Here is a 20,912-nt window from a genome sequence, read left to right on the forward strand (position 1 = left end):
GGAGAGGAGGTTAATGCACAGAAGGACAGGGTTTGGATGTTAGTTGTTCACATATGGCATTAGGGACTGCGGCGAACATTTCTGGGTGAGAGCTTAAGCAAATATTGAGTGGGAGGGTTTGGTGTTGTGCTTGGGGTGTCAGGTCTGTGGTTAGGGTATGTGCAAGCTCTTTGGCTTAGCGTTTTGTTTAGATCTGCAAGAAGACTTGGATTAAATAGAGCATTTTAATGCTTGTGTTAAAGGCTGGAATCAGGATGAGCAAGTGTGTGAAGGTAAGAGAAAGGTGTTATGGACTTATCTTTGCTTCAGGGGATATTGTGGTCAAAAATTAGAGCAGTGGATTCCTGTCAGGGTGTGGAGTGGCATTTAGATTTAAGTATTAATGTTACAGGTTAAAATAAGGTAAGGGCCTCACATGTCTGCTTTAAGTCAGTTTTACTGCAGGATCGACATTACCTGACCATTCTTGCCTCTCCAAAATCATTAGCTTCTGCTGGCCAAGCTCCTCTTCCCTCCCCCAAATCTCACATCTCTCCTGGCCAGCCTTCTCCTGACTTCCCCATATCAGTCATCTTCTTAGGGGCAGCTTTCTGATGGCTTTCATGAACTCAGAGTATCTGTCTCACCTCGGCTGGCTACTCTGCTCCTGAGAAAGAAGCAGCTCCCAAGCCAGCACGGAGAAGGACACAAAGGCTGTAGGAGCACCCTGCACAATGTGCCCAGCAGCTCTGCACCTCCACAAAAGCAGCCCTGAAGGATGAGTTCAGGCAAAAGCTGAAACCTCTGACATGACAACCTCTATTCAAGACCCCTTCCTCTATGGGGTCTACCAGCTACTTAGGAAGAGAGGATCACACAAACTGTGTGCAGAGCAGGTGCCTTCTGCTGGCCTATCATGGAGACCAGCAGATGTGAGCCTAAAGGCACAGATCCCAGCCAGGAGTCAAGGGATGACCTGTCAGCTGCTTCAGAAAAAAGTCACCTCACAGGCCACTTAACAGCCATTAGCTTCCTACTGGACTTGCAACTTCTGAGGCACCACTGCCCTCGTAATACCACACCTACAAAACACCCCCTTTTTGGCCCAGAATCTGCCCAGGTAGAAGTGATCTGGTTGTGATCCTTCCAGCCCATGGCACAGCTCCTGGGCTCCCAGCCTCTCTGACACACAGGAGCCAGTGCCGTGCCAGTTCTGGGAGGTGCTAGGGCAGGAGGGACCTTGCAGTCAAATCACTCGCCAGACTCCTTTGCTGGGGCTGCTGCGCGCCCTGGGGCTGCAGAGCTCTCCTCTGCCTGCTCACAGCAGATTGAGCCCTTGAGCTGTGGTGAGTCCACCTTGGAGGAGATCCCCCCTTAGGAGGGAAGTGCTGCAGCGCAGGCCGGCTGTGCCACTGCCGTGCCCACTGCCTGTCCCTGCCTGCAGTCCCAGCACAGCCCCACAGCAGCACTGGCACCAAGCTACAGGAGCAGCCGGGCCTGAGCCCACCAGCAGGGCTCAGCACCAGAGGGGGGCAGTGGCAAGAGAGCAGCTCGGCATGCCCCAAGCGCTGGTGCTCCCTGCCCGTGCTGCTGGGATGGGACTCTTTTCCTCTGCAGCCCTGCACATGGCACTGCCCCTGCAGAGCCAGAGCAGCTCTCAGAGGAAGGAAGTCACACAAGGAAGGCAATGCAGGCTCCTTTCTTTTGTTTAAATTGACAGAGGGCTTGGCTACTCGTGTACAGAGTCTCTGAGCTATACTCGACAGGTACATACTGTAAAAGAAATGAGATGAATCATATCATTTTAATGGGCAACTTTAGAAATATTAAAACAAAGAAAGTCCTGTAATGAAAACACTCATAAATAAACAAACACACACAAATATAATTATATATATATAATATTAGTTCTTGTAGTCATTGACATTATTAGTCAACTGCAGAGCTAGAATGGAAATTTATTGCTTCCGAAAAAAATCTAGTCATTAATTTCCACAGTGCATTCTTGAGCTCCTTGTTCCTCATGCTGTAGATGAGGGGGTTCAGTGTTGGAGGCACCACCGAGTACAGAACTGCCACCACCAGGTCCACGGATTGGGAGGTGATGGAGGGAGGCTTCAGGTAGCCAAACAAGCCAGTGCTAACAGTCATAGAGACCACAGCCAGGTGAGGGAGGCATGTGGAAAAGACTTTGTGCCGGCCCTGCTCAGAGGGCATCCTCAGCACTGCCCTGAAACTCAGCACATAGGAGAGCACAATGAAAACAAAACAACCAAAGACTAAAGAAACACTAAACACAAGTGCCCCAACTTCCCTGAGGTAGGCATCTGAGCAGGAGAGCTTGAGGATCTGGGGGATTTCACAGAAGAACTGGTCCACAGCATTGCCTTGGCAGAGGGGCAGGGAAAAGGTAGTGGCCGTGTGCAGGACAGCATTGAGAAAGCCACTGCCCCAGGCAGCTGCTGCCATCTGGGCACAAGCTCTGCTGCCCACGAGGCTCCCGTAGTGCAGGGGCTTGCAGATGGCAACGTAGCGGTCGTAGGACATGATGGTGAGAAGGGAATACTCTGCTCCAAGCAAGAAGACAGAAAAGAAGACCTGTGCAGCACACCCTTGATAGGAGATGGCCCTGGTGTCCCAGAGGGCATTGGCCATGGCTTTGGGGAGAGTGGTGGAGATGCAGCCCAGGTCAAGGAGGGCGAGGTTGAGGAGGAAGAAGTACATGGGGGTGTGGAGGCGGTGGTCGCAGGCTACGGCGGTGAGGATGAGGCCGTTGCCCAGGAGGGCAGCCAGGTAGATGCCCAGGAAGAGCCCGAAGTGCAGGAGCTGCAGCTCCCGCGTGTCTGCGAATGCCAGCAGGAGGAACTCGCTCACAGAGCTGCTGTTGGACATTTCCTGCTTCTGGGCATGGGGTCCTGCCAAAGGAACTGCAATACAGCAATAACATACGAGAGTTATCTGAGAAAAACCATTCCCATTTCTTAATTAGGCCCCTCAAAGCACTTGCCCAGTTGCACACAGACAGTTGGCAGAGCCCTTTCCCACATTGGATTCAGCTGCTTTGTGCTGGCATCTCTGACTGCAGGACAATTGCACTAAGGAGGTTCTCCTGAGAAGAGCTTGAACGCTGCTTAGAGCAGAGGAATCCAGGCTCCAAGTGCCCATCTCCAGACCCCTCACCCTGTGCCCGTACTCCCCTTCCCCCAAGCACCCCGAGGGCTCACTCCATGGGCACGTGAAACCCCCATCCCCAGGCAGCCTGGGAACAAGAGCAGCAGCAGCACGGCCAGGTGGAGAAGCCAGGAGGAATGGCAGCGTGCTGCTGCCAGGGGAGGCAAGGCCAGGGAGGGACAGACGGACACTCAGCACACCCTCCTGTGCTGCAGCTCTGCCTGCAGAGGAGGCAGCTCCTGCTGGGGACAGGGGGGGCTTGAGGGCAGAGGCTGTGCTGGTGGCAGAGGAGAGCAGGGGGTGTCCCAGGGAAGGCGCCTGCCCTGCAGGAGCTGGCAGGGAGGTGCCTGAGCCCTCCCTCGCACAGCATTTCTGGCAGCAGCTCCCTCTCACCGCCTGCCCATGTCCCTGCTGCCTGCCTGTGCTTCTACTGGGAGCTCCTTCTATGTCCCCACATCTCCCCCCTGTCCATGCTCATAGGTTCCATCCCACAAGCTGTGTGCTCAGATTCACTCAGATTCCCCTCCACTGCAGGAATCTGAAAGCACAGAATCCAAAAAAGCTTCTCCCTTCAGATAAACCAAACCTCAGTATTCCTGAAATGCCCCCTTCTAAATGCCATTCTCTACAGCATCTTCTACTCCTCGCTGAAGAAACAGAGAGACCAACCCTGACAGCTGCTATCAGCCATCGGATGTGCCAGCTGTAGAAGACCCCTCTGGCAACCCCACCTGCATGGCCCTGCTGCCAGAGACTCACGGTGCCAACAGCCTGCAGATCTGTCCTGCCACACGCTGCCCTCTGTTGCTGCGCTCCTCACTGCCTCCAAGCCCTCTCTCCTTCTCTCCTCTCCCCGTGCCAGCTGCGGTCAGAGCCCCCAGCCCTGCTGCGCTGTGCACAGGAGCTGCTCCTGGGCACAGCTGTCTCCCTGCACCAGGGCCCTCTTGCCACGAGCTCTCTCTGTCCCACGAGCCCGGCCCAGCTCAGCACCAGGCGCCCAGCCCAAGGCATTGGAATCCCCCCTCGGGGGGCTTTGGGGAGGACCCCACGAACCTCAGGCACTGAGAGACAATTGAAGACATCTCTCAACAAGTCCAAGTCAGAGGCAAGTTTCCTGCAGTGTCCCCCTGAGGGCCAGCACTGACACAGCCTCCCTTGGAGCTCGTTAGAGCAGAGCATTGGAGGCAGTGAGGGCAAGGAGACAAAGGCAGTGTGAAGGTGACCCTGATGTCACTTTTCCAAACTGGATGTGTTTCACCAAGCACAAGGACCAGGCCTTGACCCCTGGCACCAAGGAAGGGAGATCTGTTCCTGTCAGACACTGCTCAGGGCTCTTCGTGGGGCAGGAGGAGATGGGGATGTGCATGGGCAAGTGCAGGAGAATGGTTCGAGCCCTGCCTGGTTCATGGGTGGGGGCGAGGAGGCAATGAGGCCCTGGTGCTTTACCGATAAGCTGTCTCCTCGTAGGCCTCAGTGGCAGAGACAACAGCCAGAGCCATGGACACAAAGCCCTGGGTCCTGTTGGGACTCTCAGCCTTGTCACAGCCCTTGCTGCTCTCCACACAAGCCTGTCCTAGGGACTCCCAGACCTTCACCTCTTTTCCTGCTGGCTCTAGACCCTTGTCTGTGTGGTGTCACACCGGATCTGAGCTGAGTCTGATAACTCAGATCTTCTTGGTGGCCGTGCTCCTTGTAAGGCAGCTCTGTAGGAAGCTGGCCTGGTTCCTGGGGAGCAGCACCATTGTTCGTATGGCATCCCTCGTGGTGCCCAGGCCCTCCTCCTCCTGGGCACTGCTCACTCAGCAGGATCCCAGACTGCCCTGGTGTGAGGCGTTCCTCTTCCTCTGCTGCAGGACTGGGCTCTCCTTCTTTTAAATGTCAAGATGTTTTTGTAGGCAAAATCCTGCAGTTTCTCAAGTTTCCCCTGGACAAATGCTCCATTCTGTCAGCTGTTAACATATGCAGGCAGACAGTTCAACCTTTGTGTGATTGTGCTTTCTCTGATAAGCAGCATCAGGAGCTGCAGGAATGTTTGGATAAAACAGCACAGAGTTGGTTTGGATAAACAGCACAGAGTCATAGAAGGGTACGGGATGGAAGGCTGCCAGGTTCCACCTACTCTGTGTTTCCTTCTCAAGCATGCTGTCAGTTTGTCTGCAGCTGTGTCCTGAATGTTATGGGGCTGTGCAGGTCAAAATTAGAAGTGCCAAAGCCCTGCTAGACCTCAGTCCGTATATCACTGTCAAAGAAAATAAGAAACTCTTTATAGAGATAATTTTTAAAAAAGGGGGTTAAGGAGAATCATCATCCGTTATTGGATGGGGGAGGAAACCTGGTGACAAGAGATGAGGTAAAGGCTGAGGCACTTAATCTCTTCTTTGCCTCAGGCTCTAGGAGCTAGACCAGTTGTTCCCCTGGATATTTCTACCTCCTCATGGCCAGTGCCAACCTTCCAAGGTGCACTTTGTGGCACTTTTTCTTTCCTGCTCTTTCCTACTACCAAAGAAAGCTCCATCAGGGTGGAAACCACTCCTGAAGCAGGCATCCCAACCCATCAGGCTCCTTGCGGCCTGTCAGCCCACCAGACAGAAGTCACCTCACCTGCATCTCCCAAGGCCTGGGCCTGCTGCTGGCCTTGCAGCTTCTTGGCTAGACACAGCCAAGCCTTGTGCCTCCTGCTGTCCAGTCCTGGCCTCAAGCAGAAGGGACAGGACAACCCCTCTGCAGGCCTTCTTTCTGTCTGGGTCCTCCTGGGGATGGAGGCAGAGGGGATCCCACAGGCAGCATGCCAAGCAGGGGCCTTCTGCTGGCCTAGCAGGGCCACTGGCAGATGTCAGCCCCAAAGTGCACATCCCAGGGAGAAGCCAAGGCTGACCTGCCACCTGCAGACACAAGGGACCTCACAGTCCCTTTGCGTGACACGTTCCTGCTGCTGCCCTATCAGCTGCAGAGACAGAATTGACCTCCCAGTCACTGCCCCAGTCACATTCCTCCTGCTGGGGCAGGACATCCTGAGACAGAGCTCACCTAGGGGAATCGTAGCTGATCTACAGAGCCCCCTTGGTACCTGGTTTTCACTTTCTGGTTTAGAGATTAAATTAAGTTTTAGTGGGAGTGTTTGGTGTTCTGCTTGTAGTGTCAGGTCTCCGGTTAAGGTATGGAGAAGCTCTGTGGTTTAGGGTTTTTTAGGTCTACCAAGAAGTCCAGGGTTAAATAGAGCATTTTAATGCTAGTGTAAAGGAAAGGGATGAAGAGCGAAAATGGATTCCTTTCAGAGTGTTGTAGTAGCATTTAGGTTTAGGGATTAAAATTCCTGGTTCAAGTAAGGTAAGGGCCATACATGACTGTTTTAAGTCAGTGTTACCGCAGCATCAACATTACATGAACCCTCTTACCTCTATGAAATCATAAGTTTCTGCTGGCCAAGCTCTTCTTCCCACCCCAAAATCTCACATCTCTCTTGTCCAGGCTGATCCTGACCTCCCCATATCTTATTGGGATCAGCTTTCTGATGACATTCTTGATCCCAGAGTATCTGTCTCACCTCTGTTGGCTACTCTAGTCTTGAGAAGGAAGTGGCATTGTTGTCAGGAGGGAAAGGGCACAAAGGTCTCTAGGAGCATCCTGCACAATGTGCCCATCAGCTCTGCACCTGCACAAAACTGTGTTTCCTACCTACAAGTTTTGTTTTCAGAATGGCTTCTATGGTCCAGGGTTCCTTTTTCCATGTCCTCACACATGGTTTTGTTTCGGATGTGCAGGGATGGGATAAGGAAAGCCAAGGCACTGATGGAACTGAGCTTCAGAAGGGATGTAAAGAATAACAGGAAGAGGTTCTACAGATACATTGCTCAGAAAAGAAAGGGCAAGGAGAGTGTACCCCCTCTGATGGATGAGAAGGGTGAACTGGTAATGACAGACATGGAGAAGGCTGAGGGACTCAGCAACGTCTTCTCCTCAGTCTTCACCGCCACTCAGGCTTCCCAAGTCTTTGATTTCCCTGAACCCAGAGATGGACGCTGGGGGGCAAAGTCCCACCTGCTGTAAATGAAGAGCAGGTTCGAAACCACCTGATGAAACTTAACGAGTACAAGTCTATGGGGCATGATAACTTGCACCCCAGGTCCTGAAGGAACTGGCCGATGTAGTTGCCAAGCCTCTCTCCATCATATTTGAAGAGTTCTGGCAGTCGGGTGAAGTCCCTAGTGACTGGGAAAAGGGAAACATCACTCCCCTTTTGATTAAGGGTAGAAAGAAAGACCCAAGGAACTACAGAACGGTGAACCTCACCTCTGTGTCTGGCAAGACCATGGAAAAGATCCTCCCGGAATCAATGTCAAGGCACATGCAAGAGAAAGATGTGATCCGAGACAGCCAGCATGGCTTCACCAAAGGGTAAATCGTGCTGGCCTAATCTGGTGGCTTTCTACAATGGAGTGACCACATCAGACGACAAGGGAAGACCGACCGATGTCATCTACTTTGACTTCAGATGATCCAGATGATCTTTAAGGTCCCTTCCAGCATGGGCCATTCTGTGATTCGATGGTCTCACAAACTATATCTCAAGCATGACTCCCATCCCATCAGCCTTCCTGTGGTCTCTCACCTGACCAGAACAGAAGGTGCCTCACCATCATCTTCAGTGCCATGTGCATGCCTCTGCCCTTTACGGTCCCTGTCTGGGCCACATTCCTGCTGCTGGTCCGTCAGCTCCAGAGAGAGAAGTGACCTCCCAGCCTCCTTCCCAGCCACGTGCTTCCTGCAGGCCTAGCAGATCCTGAGGCACACCTGATCCCATCACAGCATTCCCAGCCAGCTCCTCCTTGTGGCCTCTGCTCTGATCACATACCTGTCACTTCACATGCCTCTTCCAATGCCATGTGACTTCTGCAGGACCTCACAGCCCCTGCCCTGCCACAAGGGGACAAAGAGCTGAAGTTAGGGGTAGGAGTGGGGTTGAATGTGAGATGTGCTGTGTGCATGGTGGAGGGCTTTGGGGGTTAGGTGTTCAGGACAAAGATTAGGGATTAGAGGTCACCTTCCGGGGTTAAGGGAATGGCAAGGGCTTTAAGGGAGGGATTGGTGTCCTGCTCAAGGATCCTGCTCAAGGTTTGGGATAAGGGCAAGCTTTGAGTCTTATAGTTTAGTTCTTGGTTGAGGGCTAGGGTTAAGGCTGGGATTAAGCTGGCTAGACTTAATCATCCTTCTGCTTGCTCTTCTAGTAGAAAATGGGTTTAATATCTGCCTTTTCCAAGTCTCGGGGAACGTCTTTGATCAATCTGTCCTTTCCAAGGTCTTTGAGATAGGTCTGATGACGATGTCTGCAGCTCCACCAACACCTCTCTCACCCTTCCAAAACCACCTCTAAGCAACGTGAGGACTGACCAGGAGGATGATGAAGGTTTGGGAAAGGGCTTGGTTAAAATCTCTGAGGAGGGCTGTTCTGCGCTTCACACAGTGATGATGGTGTCGTAGAAAACAGTGATACTCATGAGTACAGAAGAGCAGGTGGATAAGGCCTTGGGCCTGGCAACACAGGATACACACACTTGAAAACTGCATGGGAGAGAAGAGGAAGATTGGAACCAAAATACAGATTGTGAAAGCAAAGACCATGAGTATCACCATGGCACTGCAGGAGAGCTGTAGCAATGCGACAAAATCATAGAAGGGATCCACGACACTGGGGCCAAAGCACTGTAGCTGGGAGGAGGAGAAATAATTACTGTACATGAGAGAAATTCCCCTGGTTCAGGTACAGCTGCCTTCTGGAGTCAGACTTTCCACTTCACAAGCCTTGCAGAGAACAGGGATGGCGTACAGCCCAGGGCTGACCGTAGGACATGGCCCCCAGCAGGAAGCACTCCAGTCATGCAGAAGGTGCAGCTGACAGTGATCCCACCTCTGTGAGCAAAGGGGGTGCTGTCCCCAGCCAGGAAGCTGGCCAGCATCTGGTGCAGGGTGGTGGAGTTCTACAAGGGTGCAAGGAGGAAAAGTCCCCAAGGAAGAAGGCCAGGGGCATCTGCAGGTGCTTGCTTGTAGCCACCAGCACAATGATGAGGGGGTTCCACATCCCAGTCACCGTGCTGGTCATGAGAAAGAGGAAGGAGAGATTTGTGTATGGGTAGGAGACCTGCCATATTCACAGTAGTTGAAACTCAACCAATGCTATCTTATTGTCCCGTTCCACTTATGGAAACCCTTTTAGAGCATTCTGGTCCCTCCTCTCTTGTTAGGACACCAAGGAGCAAGATGTTTCTTTCTCAGTTCCTAAAAGAACTGGTGAAGGGTGTTCAGAGGGATAAAATGATCCCTGGCTGTCATGGCTGAGGTGTCCTGCACTGAAGTGGGAAGGGAATAGGTGTTAAGGGAGGGAATCATTTCTTCTCATGTTTGACAACCACACTTTAATAGCACAAATCACACTTCTAAAACCAGTCTCTCCCCTGTTCAGAGAGGAGCAGTCGGAGATGCCTTCAGTCTGCTTCAAACACCACAGCCCAGCAGAGACCCTGCTGCCTTCGGGAGCTGTCAGCCCTGAGGCCTTGGGGACACCTCGAGGGAGCCCAATGGCACAGAGCAAGCGATGCCATGGTCGGGTGCTGTGCTGCTGAGCTGGGCCAGGCTCCTGGGCCCTAGGGGAGCTCGTGGCAAGAGGGCAGTGCTGCAGAGAGAGAGCTCTGCCCAGGAGCAGCTCCTGTGCACAGCGCAGCAGGGCTGGGGGCTCTGACCGCAGCTGGCACGGGGACAGGAGAGAAGGAGAGAGGGCTTGGAGGCAGTGAGGAGCGCAGCAACAGAGGGCAGCGTGTGGCAGGACAGATCTGCAGGCTCTTGGCACCGTGAGGCTCTGGCAGCAGAACATGTAAATGGGATTTCCAAAGAGTTTTTCTGAAGCCAACACAGCTCATAGCAGATAGCATCTGACAGGATAGACCGCTCTGTTTCTCCAATATGAGGTAGATGCTGCCTTTCCTCCTGGCTTCTCCACCTGGCCGTGCTGCTGCTGCTCTTGTTCCCAGGCTGCCTGGGGATGGGGGTTTCACATGCCCATGGGGTGAGCCCTCGGGGTGCTTAGGGGAAGGGGAGTACGTGTGCAGGGTGAGGGGTCTGGAGATGGGCACTTTGAGCCCTGATTCAGCAGTGTCCTGGTTCTTTTCAGGTGAACATGTAGTTATCCTGCAGCTCATAGACATGCCAGCAGAAGAGACCAGCCTTTTTTGACAGACTGTCTGTCCCCTCGGAAGGGCAGTCTGCACTAAAGTGACAGTCCCTTGTATCTGAGGATCGATAACGTTTCACTTAGAGTGCAGAAGGAATGAAAATATAAAAAGAAACTGAAATTCTCATAGCCCTGCTATGCAGTTGGGTGAATTTGGAAGAGCAATGTGGATAATCACTTGATATCAGGAGTGAATTTAATCAGGGATTACCACATGTTCCCCTTTCCTTATTGTTATAGGTGAGGACTGATTACTACATTGACCACAGCAAAGTCCCCTTATTCCAGGGACACCCTCAGTCAGTGTCAGTTAAAACTCGTGAAAGGGACCTGACCGATGTCTGCTTGAGAGGACAAAACAGAATTAGTTATTATCAGGTAATTCTGTACTATCTTACTGCGCTTTTGCTCCTTGGGCAGGACCCCATGCCCAGAGCCAGCAAATGGCCAACAGCAGCTCTGTGAGCGAGTTCCTCCTGCTGGCATTCGCAGACATGCGGGAGCTGCAGCTCCTGCACTTCGGGCTCTTCCTGGGCATCTACCTGGCTGCCCTCCTGGGCAATGGCCTCATCCTCACCGCCGTAGCCTGCGGCCACCGCCTCCACACCCCCATGGACTTCTTCCTCCTCAACCTCGCCCTCCTCGACCTGGGCTGCATCTCCACCACTCTGCCCAAAGCCATGGCCAATGCCCTCTGGGACTCCAGGGCCGTCTCCTATCAAGGGTGTGCTGCACAGGTCTTCTTTGCTGTCTTCTTGGTTGGAGCAGAGTATTCCCTTCTCACCGTCATGGCCTACGACCGCTACGTGGCCATCTGCAAGCCCCTGCACTACGGGAGCCTCGTGGGCAGCAGAGCTTGTGCCCAGATGGCAGCAGCTGCCTGGGGCAGTGGCTTTCTCCATGCTGTCCTGCACACGGCCACTACATTTTCCCTGCCCCGCTGCCAAGGCAATGCTGTCGACCAGTTCTTCTGTGAAATCCCCCAGATCCTCAAGCTCTCCTGCTCAGACGCCTACCTCAGGGAAGTTGGGGCACTTGTGTTTAGTGTTTCTTTAGTCTTTGGTTGTTTTGTCTTCATTGTGGTGTCCTATGTGCAGATCTTCAGGGCGGTGCTGAGGATGCCCTCTGAGCAGGGCCGGAACAAAACCTTTTCCACGTGCCTCCCTCACCTGGCCGTGGTCTCCATCTTTATCAGCACTATCATGTTTGCCCACCTGAAGCCCCCCTCCATTTCTTCCCCATCCCTGGACCTCGTGATGGCAGTTTTATATGTGGTGGTACCTCCAGCAGTGAACCCCCTCATCTACAGCATGAGGAACCAGGACCTGAAAGCCACACTGAAGAAACTGATTCTAGTGGTAATATTTACTTAGCAATGATTTCGCTATCTCACTTTTCTAGTTTTATTCAAGTTAATCTGAGACAATTTTTGACCTTTATGTGTAGTATTGTTTGTAATTCTGTTTGCAGTTAAACGTTTGCTTTCATTCCTCTTTTCCAGATGACCAACCCTCTCTTTCACCGAGAGGTATTCTGTAAACGTGTTTATTCCTAAATGACACCTGGCCTCCATTGTGGCATCTCGGTACTAAAAGTGAAGTTGCTCAGTGCTCAGGGCTCTTCTTCCCAAACTAGAGTGCAGAAGGCGCTCAGGGAATGCCAGGCTCAAGGCCTCACTCTTGTGCTTGGGTGCCACCTGGACACAGGGGCACGAGGGCACGGGGTGCTGGGTGAGGGAGCCAGGGCTGGACTTAGTCATCACTGGTGGATTCCCAGTGCCCCTGGAGGCCCTGACTGGTCAAGAAGCAGCTTCCTGGGATTGTAACGTGACAGGGCTGGCGGCATCAAGGAGGTATCGGGAGCCACCAGGATATCCTAAGGGTTCTCCTGGGATGCCGTGTGCCTTGTGTTGGGTGGGCAGTGAGTGGGTCTTCACAGTAAAGCCAAGCCAAAGGATGCACGGGCTGATGGGAGCTCTGCAATGCCAGGACACACAGCGAGGCCACAGCACAAAGGTCTCAGAGGCCTTCAGTGAACAGTAGGAAAGGGCCAAGTCTGGGTGACCAGGCAAGGTCCGGGAGGTGGGGAGAGGTGGGCAGGGGCTGGGCTGGGCTGGGCAGTGCCCGGCAGAGGGCAGCAGCAGCGTCAGGGAGCGGTGGCAGCATGCAGGGGAGGGCTCCCAGCAGGGCTTGGTGCTGCAGAGCCAGGGCTGGGGAAGGGAGCCCAGAGCTGCAGGGGCAGGGGACACGAGGCCGCTCGGGGCCCTTGCTGGCCTGGGCAGAGCAGAAAGGGGGCCCAGGGCATTCGTCCCCTCACCGCAGCCTGCCACAACCTGCACGGCGCTCACTCAGCGTCCAGGGCCAGGCTCTGCCCCATGGTGCGCAGGGAGAGGGCAAAGCCTCTCTGAAAAAAGAGGCTGAAAGTGAAAAAGTTCCCTCTGCTGCCCTGTGCTGTGACAGGGCCAGGGTGGGACAAGTTACCTTTATTTGATGTAGTTCTTGTGTAATTTGCATTGGTGATGGCACAAAAAGACAGCTCCTTCACCAGTGATGTACATCCTTCTTCATGTTAGGACACAACTCAACGTCCTTCACTCTGCTTTGTCTCACGGATGAACTGGATTAGGTCTCCTTGATTACTCTGAGGCACAGTGCAGCGCTTTTTGCCTTCTGACACTCCAGCACAATTTGTGTGACTTTCCCTTACTCTGCGCATTGACCTGACGGGTCATTTCACATTTTTTCACTTTCATATCCCTAGTTGGAAGGGGATGATTCCCCAAAGTGGGGCAAGCTGATGGATTCTTTCTCAGCCCTTTGAAGTGTCCTGCTCTTCAGTCTTTCAGCCTGAGTTTTCCACAGATGACCTAGGATGGTAAATGGATGTTTAGGTGCCTACTAGGAAGGAGGGAGAGTGTCTTGGGATCCCAATGGCCATTTCACATTTAGGGCTATCCCAAGAAACCGCTGAAGAAGGAATTTGCCTTGAAGGGGTTTCCTGTGCTGGGCTGGGCTGCAGTTTCAAGGAGAAAGAGCACTGCGGGCAGTGGAGGTCCCTGGGAAACATCACCTGTCCCCACCTTATCCACCAATGGACTCTGGTCTCCTGCAGGTCCTTTCACAGAGCTTCCATTCCAGGGAATTACTGTGATTAAATGTGATTTCAAGGAAATATTTCAAAAGTGAGTAAACTACTTTGAAGACCTTGGCACTGGTTGCTTATGGTCAGACAGCAAAGCTCTGCCTCAGTACCCAGTATTTTCTTCAGTACCTAAGCCATAAAGCAACTACTCATTACCTCAAATGATTCAATCCCTTCCATAAAATGTCACACAGTGTAGTTTCTCTCATGAAGAAATAGGCATTTTCAGGATGTATTTTCATCACAGAAAAAGAAATACTGGTGTTCACCTGTACTTGCATTGTCATCGCTTTGTCTATCATGGTGTGCTCCCTCATCTTCCAGGTACATCCACCTGTCTTGATTAAATAGTCCATGTTGAATGTCCCCTTTCCAGCTGCCTGTCTGGACCTATGCACTTCCCATGGTTCTCCTGGCTTGCCCTCCCCTTCCTCCTGGATCACTCAGACCGCCCTCACCAACCCAGGTGCTGCTTTGATCTTCAGGGAGTTGAAGCTTGCCCATCCATCTGCAGTCTGTCTAACTGTGTCCTTAGAAAGCTCATCATCATTTATCATGGAATTAATATCATATGGATTAACTGTAATCCTAACACTTATAATTTCTGGTCTATCACTATAAAAGACTTCCGGTCCAGTCATCCTTTTGGGAACATAAACCCCACAGGAGGCACACAGGATGAGGAGCTTGCTTTGCTTTTGGAAGATTGCTGCATGTTTTCCTGTTGTTTGGTTTGAAATCAGGAGAAACTCTTCTGCTCCTGTGTGCATCCAGGTCTCTAAGGGAAGCAGGATGGAGCTGGTGCAAAGGAGCTGTAACATCCAGCTGCAGACTTCTGTGCCGAAGTCTGTGGAAGGAAAAGTGATGCAAGCGCCAAAGAGAGAGATGTCACGGCTGGGGTGGTGAGGAGCAAGGTTCTCCATGCAGTGTCAGACCTCAAGAGTCTGCTTTTCCTCCCTGTGCAGGTCTCCAAAGGATCAATATCAGTTGGAGAATAATGCTCCAAACTGAAATTCAACTAAACGCATCCTTTAAGATGAGAAAAAGATTTTTTTCAGGTGCTTCTCAAAATCTTCCTCCTTAACTACACCATGAAAGATCTCCAATTAGCTCTACAAGTCTTGAAGACGTGAAGAAAACTGTGGGAGAGATATGGCTCCTTAGGACTTTCTCTGTTTTAATGAGTTCCATGGTGTATTTTGGTGCTCAGTCTATGAATCTCAGGTACTGAGATTCAGTCTATGAATCTCAGGTACTGAGAGGAGAATGATGTAACCGCTTGAGAAAGTAAAGTCAGAAGGAAAAGCTGAAGTGACTTGGAGTATTAATGGGCCCCACTGAGGGCTGTTCCTAACAAAGCCTCCCCAGGGACTTGTTAGGGCACATAATTGGAGGCCATGATTGCAGACAGGCAAAGCGCTGTGCTGGGAAAAGTCTTGGTTGGTTTTGGTGAAGCAGAAGGGCCAAGGCCTGACCCCAGCCCCTGGGAGGGGAGATCCTGCACCCCCACGTCTGGCTCAGGGCTCTTCTTGGGGTCTGTATGATGTGGTGGGCAGTGTGATGCCACGACAAGAACTTCATTAGGACACCTCCCCACCCCTGCACAGGGTATCAAGGAAGCAGTGAGGCCCCATTGCAATGACTATATCTCGTCTCCTCTGAGGCTCTAGGCAAAGGGACAAAAAGGTCAGGGCTGTTGGGGCCTTCCCTTCTTGCCAGCACCCTCTGCCTTCTCCTCTGCAGGCTTTCCTATGCTGTCCCACGCTTTGCCCTATTTCCTTGAAGTCTGCAGACACCCATCTCTGTCCACCACCTTGCTCTCATCCAGGACTTTCCATCATCTCACCCATGTCTCTTCAACCCTCACCAGCTGTTCCTTGAAACACAAAGTTAGATCATAGATACTCACCAGCATCTTCCAAGGCCTGGGCCTGCTGCTGGCCTTGCAGCTTCTTGGCTAGACACAGCCAAGCCTTGGGCCTCCTGCTGTCCAGTCATGGACTCAAGCAGAAGGGACAGGACAACCCCTCTGCGGGCCTTCTTTCTGTCTGGGTCGTCCTGGGGATGGAGGCAGAGGGGATCCCACAGGCAGCATGCCAAGCAGGGGCCTTCTGCTGGCCTAGCAGGGCCACTGGCAGATGTCAGCTCCAAAGTGCACATCCCAGGGAGAAGCCAGGGCTGACCTGCTACCTCCAGACACAAGGGACCTCACAGTCCCTTTGCGTGACACGTTCCTGCTGCTGCCCTATCAGCTGCAGAGACAGAAGTGACCTCCCAGTCACTGCCCCAGTCACATTCGTCCTGATGGGGCAGGAGATCCTGAGGCAGAGCTGAGCTCATCAGAGCATTCCCACCCATCTCCTCCTTGTGGCCCACAAGCTGATCAGATCCATGGCCCCTCACATCCATCTCTAAATGCCATGTGACTGCACGGCAACCTCACGGTTCCTGCATTACCCCAAGGGAAAAAGAACCTAACGTTAAGGGTTAGGAGAGGGGTTGAAGGTGAGGAGGTTAATGCACAGGAGGACGGGGTTTGGATGTTAGTTGTTCATGTATGGCATTAGGGACTGCGGTGAACATTTCTGGGTGAGAGCTTAAGCAAATATTGAGTGGGAGGGTTTGGTGTTGTGCTTGGGGTGTCAGGTCTGTGGTTAGGGTATGTGCAAGCTCTTTGCTTTAGCCTTTTGTTTAGGTCTGCAAGAACACTGGGTTTAAATACAGCATTTTAATGCTTGTGTTAAAGGCAGGGATCAGGGTGAGCAAGTGTGTGAAGGTAAGGGAAAGGTCTTATGGACTTATCTTTGCTTTAGGGGATATTGTGGTCAAAAATTAGAGCAGTGGATTCCTGTCAGGGTGTGGAGTGGCATTTAGATTTAGGTATTAATGTTACAGGTTAAAATAAGGTAAGGGCCTCACATGTCTGCTTTAAGTCAGTTTTACTGCAGGATCAACATTACCTGAGCATTCTTACCTCTCCAAAATCATTAGCTTCTGCTGGCCAAGCTCCTCTTCCCTCCCCCAGATCAAACATCTCTCCTGGCCAGGCTTCTCCTGACTTCCCCATATCAGTCATCTTCTTCGGGGCAGCTTTCTGATGGCTTTCATGAACTCAGAGTATCTGTCTCACCTCGTTTGGCTTCTCTGCTCCTGGGAAAGAAGTAGCTCCTAAGCCAGCACGGAGAAGGACACAAAGGCTGTAGAAGCATCATTCACAATGTGCTCAGCAGCTCTGCAACACCACAAAAGTGTGCTTCCTACCTTCAGTTTTGGTCCCAGTATGTTCCTATGGACACAGGGTAAGTTTTTTCAGGCCCTCCTGCAGGCTTTATGTTCACCCAGGCATCTGGAATTCAGTGGCGCCCTCTGTGTAGAAAACTGAAAGCAGCCCTGAAGGATGAGTTCTGGGAAAAGCTGAAACCTCTGACATGACAACCCCTGTTCAAGACCTCATCCTCTATGAGGGCTACTATCTACTTAGGAAGAGAGGATCTCACAAACTGTGTGCAGAGCAGATGCATCTGCTGGCCTATCAAGGAGACCAGCAGATGTGAGCCTAAAGGCACAGATCCCAGCCAGGAGCCAAGGGATGACCTGTCAGCTGCTTCAGAAAAAAGTCACCTCACAGGCCACTTAACAGCCATTAGCTTCCTCCTGGACTTGGAGCTTCAGAGGCACCACTGAGCTCATAATACCACACCTACAAAACACCCCCTTTTTGGCCCAGAATCTGCCCAGGTAGAAGAGATCTGGTTGTGATCCTTCCAGCCCATGGCACAGCTCTTGGGCTCCCAGCCTCTCTGACACACAGGAGCCAGTGCCGTGCCAGTTCTGGGAGGTGCTAGGGCAGGAGGGACCTTGCAGTCAAATCACTCGCCAGACCTCTTTGCTGGGGCTGCTGCGTGCCCTGGGGCTGCAGAGCTCTCCTCTGCCTGCTCACAGCAGATTGAGCCCTTGAGCTGTGGTGAGTCCACCTTGGAGGAGATCCCCCCTTAGGAGGGAAGTGCTGCAGCGCAGGCCGGCTGTGCCACTGCCGTGCCCACTGCCTGTCCCTGCCTGCAGTCCCAGCACAGCCCCACAGCAGCACTGGCACCAAGCTACAGGAGCAGCCGGGCCTGAGCCCACCAGCAGGGCTCAGCACCAGAGGGGGGCAGTGGCAAGAGAGCAGCTCGGCATGCCCCAAGCGCTGGTGCTCCCTGCCCGTGCTGCTGGGATGGGACTCTTTTCCTCTGCAGCCCTGCACATGGCACTGCCCCTGCAGAGCCAGAGCAGCTCTCAGAGGAAGGAAGTCACACAAGGAAGGCAATGCAGGCTCCTTTCTTTTGTTTAAATTGACAGAGGGCTTGGCTACTCGTGTACAGAGTCTCTGAGCTATACTCGACAGGTACATACTGTAAAAGAAATGAGATGAATCATATCATTTTAATGGGCAACTTTAGACGTATTAAAACAAAGAAGGTCCTGTAACGAAAACACTCATAAATACACAAACACACACAAAAATAATTATATATATAATATTCGTTGTTCTTCTAGTCATTGATATTACTAGTCATCTGCAGAGGTAGGATGGAAATTTATTGCTTCTGAAACACATCTACTCATTAATTTCCACAGCGCTTGCTTAAGCTCCTTGTTCCTCATGCTGTAGATGAGGGGGTTCAGTGCTGGAGGCACCACCGAGTACAGAAATGACACCACCAGGTCCAGGGATGGAGAGGAGATGGAGGGGGGCTTCAGGTAGACAACCACAGCAGTGCTGACCATCAGGGAGACCACGGCCAGGTGAGGGAGACACGTGGAAAAGGCTTTGTGCCGGCCCTGCTCAGAGGGCATCCTCAGCACTGCCCTGAAAATCTGCACATAGGACAGCACAATGAAAACAAAACAACCAAATACTAAAGAAACACTAAACACAAGTGCCCCAACTTCCCTGAGGTAGGCATCTGAGCAGGAGAGCTTGAGGATCTGGGGGATTTCACAGAAGAACTGGTCCACAGCATTGCCTTGGCAGAGGGGCAGGGAAAATGTGTTGGTCGTGTGCAGGACAGCATTGAGAAAGCCACTGCCCCAGGCAGCTGCTGCCATCTGGGCACAAGCTCTGCTGCCCACGAGGCTCCCGTAGTGCAGGGGCTTGCAGATGGCAAGGTAGCGGTCGTAGGACATGATGGTGAGAAAAGAATACTCTACTCCAAGCAAGAATACTAAAAAGAGGACTTGGACAGCACATCCTTGATAGGAGATGGCCCTGGTGTCCCAGAGGACATTGGCCATGGCTTTGGGCAGAGTGGTGGAGATGCAGCCCAGGTCGAGGAGGGCGAGGTTGAGGAGGAAGAAGTACATGGGGGTGTGGAGGCGGTGGTCGCAGGCTACGGCGGTGAGGATGAGGCCGTTGCCCAGGAGGGCAGCCAGGTAGATGCCCAGGAAGAGCCCGAAGTGCAGGAGCTGCAGCTCCCGCGTGTTTGCGAATGCCAGCAGGAGGAACTCGCTCACAGAGCTGCTGTTGGCCATTTCCTGAGTCTGGACCCAGTGGTCTGTTGAAGACGATAAAGGGAGAACAAAGTTAGTACACACATCTCTGAGGGAGATTTATTGCAAGCCTCACAGCACCCACCAGCCTGAGCCTCTCTCTTTGCAGGAGAACCTTTCTGCAGCTCTCTTGCTTGCACTGCGGCTGGTGCTGGCTGAGAATGGCACTGGGAGCAGGGGCTGCTGTGGACTCCAGAGGAGTCCTTCCTGCTGTGCAGCAGGAAGGAGGCAGGAAAATGGGGGAAACTCAAGTTCAGTCCATTTATCAGGTCAATGAAATTTGCAGTGCTGTTTCCAACAATGCATCCCAATGCAGAACAGAGCTGCAGATGACACTGCTGAACACTCCTGTTCCCAGCTGCCCTGTGTCATCCCTCTGTGAGCTGAAGGACTGTCCTGCTCAGCTGTTTCCCTGAGAAGAAACTGGAGACAGCTGAGAGCAGAGAAGCCCCAGTCCAAGTGCATTGGGATAGAATCCTCACCTTGTCTTGCATGAGCAGGAGCTCAGCTCTTCCCTCCAATCCAGGGCTGCAGAGGCCTCACTCCAGCTGCTCACAGACAGCCATCCAGCAGCACGGACATGGCCTTAGCACGGAGGTGTCTCCTCCTCGGGGCACCTGGATAACAGAAGGATGCCACGAGAGAGCTGCATCCTGCTGGAGAGCAGCCTGCAGACCAGGAGGATGCCCCACAGACAGAGCTGGATATCTTAAAGCTGGGATGTGCCACCATCCCAGCTGCACCCGTGCAGTGTCTGGAGGAGGCTTGACCACCCCACTCTTGGCTGACCAGGGGCACCTGGCTTAGGGCACTCCGAGGGGCTTCTGCCAGACGTCCTCACCTCGCAGTGCCATTCAGCAGGCCTCTCAAAGCCTACTGCATTGCCCACTGCCCTCCCAGGAACAAGACCCAGCAGGAGACCCTTCCAGGACGTGCAGCTGCATGGCCCTGCAGCCAGAGACGTACCTTGTCAAGTGCTGTGCAGATTTCTCCTGCAGGCAGCTCTCAGCATCCTCCCACTGCCTACTGCCTCCAAGCCCTCTCTCCTTCTCTCCTCTCCCCGTGCCAGCTGCGGTCAGAGCCCCCAGCCCTGCTGCGCTGTGCACAGGAGCTGCTCCTGGGCAGAGCTGTCTCTCTGCACCAGGGCCCTCTTGCCACGAGCTCTCTCTGTCCCACGAGCCCGGCCCAGCTCAGCACCAGACGCCCAGCCCAAGGCATTGGAATCCCCCCTCGGGGGGCTTTGGGGAGGAGCCCACGAACCTCAGGCACTGAGAGACAATTGAAGACATCTCTCCAGAAGTCCAAGTCAGAGGCAAGTTTCCTGCAGTGTCCCCCTGAGGGCCAGCACTGACACAGCCTCCCTTGGAGCTCGTTAGAGCAGAGCATTGGAGGCAGGGAGGCCAAATAGAGAAAGAAAATGTCAAGGCATACCGATGTGTAGAAAAGCTGGATGTGTGTCACCAAGCACGAGGGCCAGGCCTTGACCCCCAGCCCCTGGGAAGGGAGATCCTTTCCCTTCACACACTGCTCAGGGCTCTTCCTGGGGCAGGAGGAGATGGGGAAGTGCATGGCCAAGTGCAGGAGAATGGTACGAGCCCTGCCTTGTTCATGGGTGGGGGCGAGGAGGCAATGAGGCCCTGGTGCTTTACCGATAAGCTGTCTCCTCGTAGGCCTCAGTGGCAGAGACAACAGCCAGAGCCATGGACACAAAGCCCTGGGTCCTGTTGGGACTTTCAGCCTTGGTAGAAACCTTCATACTTTCCACACCAGGCTGTCCTAGGGACTCCCAGACCTGCACATCTTTCCCTGCTGGCTCTAGACCCTTACCTGTGTGGCGTCTCTGCGGATCTGAGGTGAGTCTGATACCTCA

At 53.0% G+C, this 20,912-nt stretch overlaps 3 protein-coding genes across 3 annotated transcripts; 1 reads left to right on the top strand and 2 right to left on the bottom strand.

Annotated features, from left to right (window-relative positions):
- Nucleotides 1–1,908: 1,908 nt before the first annotated feature.
- LOC310890560 (olfactory receptor 14C36-like) lies at nucleotides 1,909–3,584 on the bottom strand (the record flags this gene model as incomplete). The annotated part of the gene is made up of 1 exon (XM_083852884.1): nucleotides 1,909–3,584. The coding sequence occupies exon 1, from the start codon at nucleotides 2,869–2,871 to the stop codon at nucleotides 1,909–1,911; it is 963 nt and encodes a 320-aa protein (XP_083709010.1). The 5' UTR covers nucleotides 2,872–3,584.
- Nucleotides 3,585–8,101: 4,517 nt separating this feature from the next.
- LOC310890565 (olfactory receptor 14C36-like) lies at nucleotides 8,102–11,745 on the top strand (the record flags this gene model as incomplete). The annotated part of the gene is made up of 1 exon (XM_083852888.1): nucleotides 8,102–11,745. The coding sequence occupies exon 1, from the start codon at nucleotides 10,816–10,818 to the stop codon at nucleotides 11,743–11,745; it is 930 nt and encodes a 309-aa protein (XP_083709014.1). The 5' UTR covers nucleotides 8,102–10,815.
- A 6,158-nt stretch (nucleotides 11,746–17,903) lies between these two features.
- LOC310890504 (olfactory receptor 14C36-like) lies at nucleotides 17,904–19,033 on the bottom strand. Its single transcript, XM_083852840.1, has one exon. It carries the CDS (start codon nucleotides 19,022–19,024, stop codon nucleotides 18,062–18,064), a length of 963 nt encoding a protein of 320 aa, XP_083708966.1. The 5' UTR covers nucleotides 19,025–19,033; the 3' UTR covers nucleotides 17,904–18,061.
- Nucleotides 19,034–20,912: the final 1,879 nt, after the last annotated feature.

Source organism: Anser anser (genome assembly GCF_964211835.1).
Source record: "Anser anser genome assembly, contig: HAP1_SCAFFOLD_32, whole genome shotgun sequence".
Taxonomy (NCBI): Eukaryota; Metazoa; Chordata; class Aves; order Anseriformes; family Anatidae; genus Anser; species Anser anser.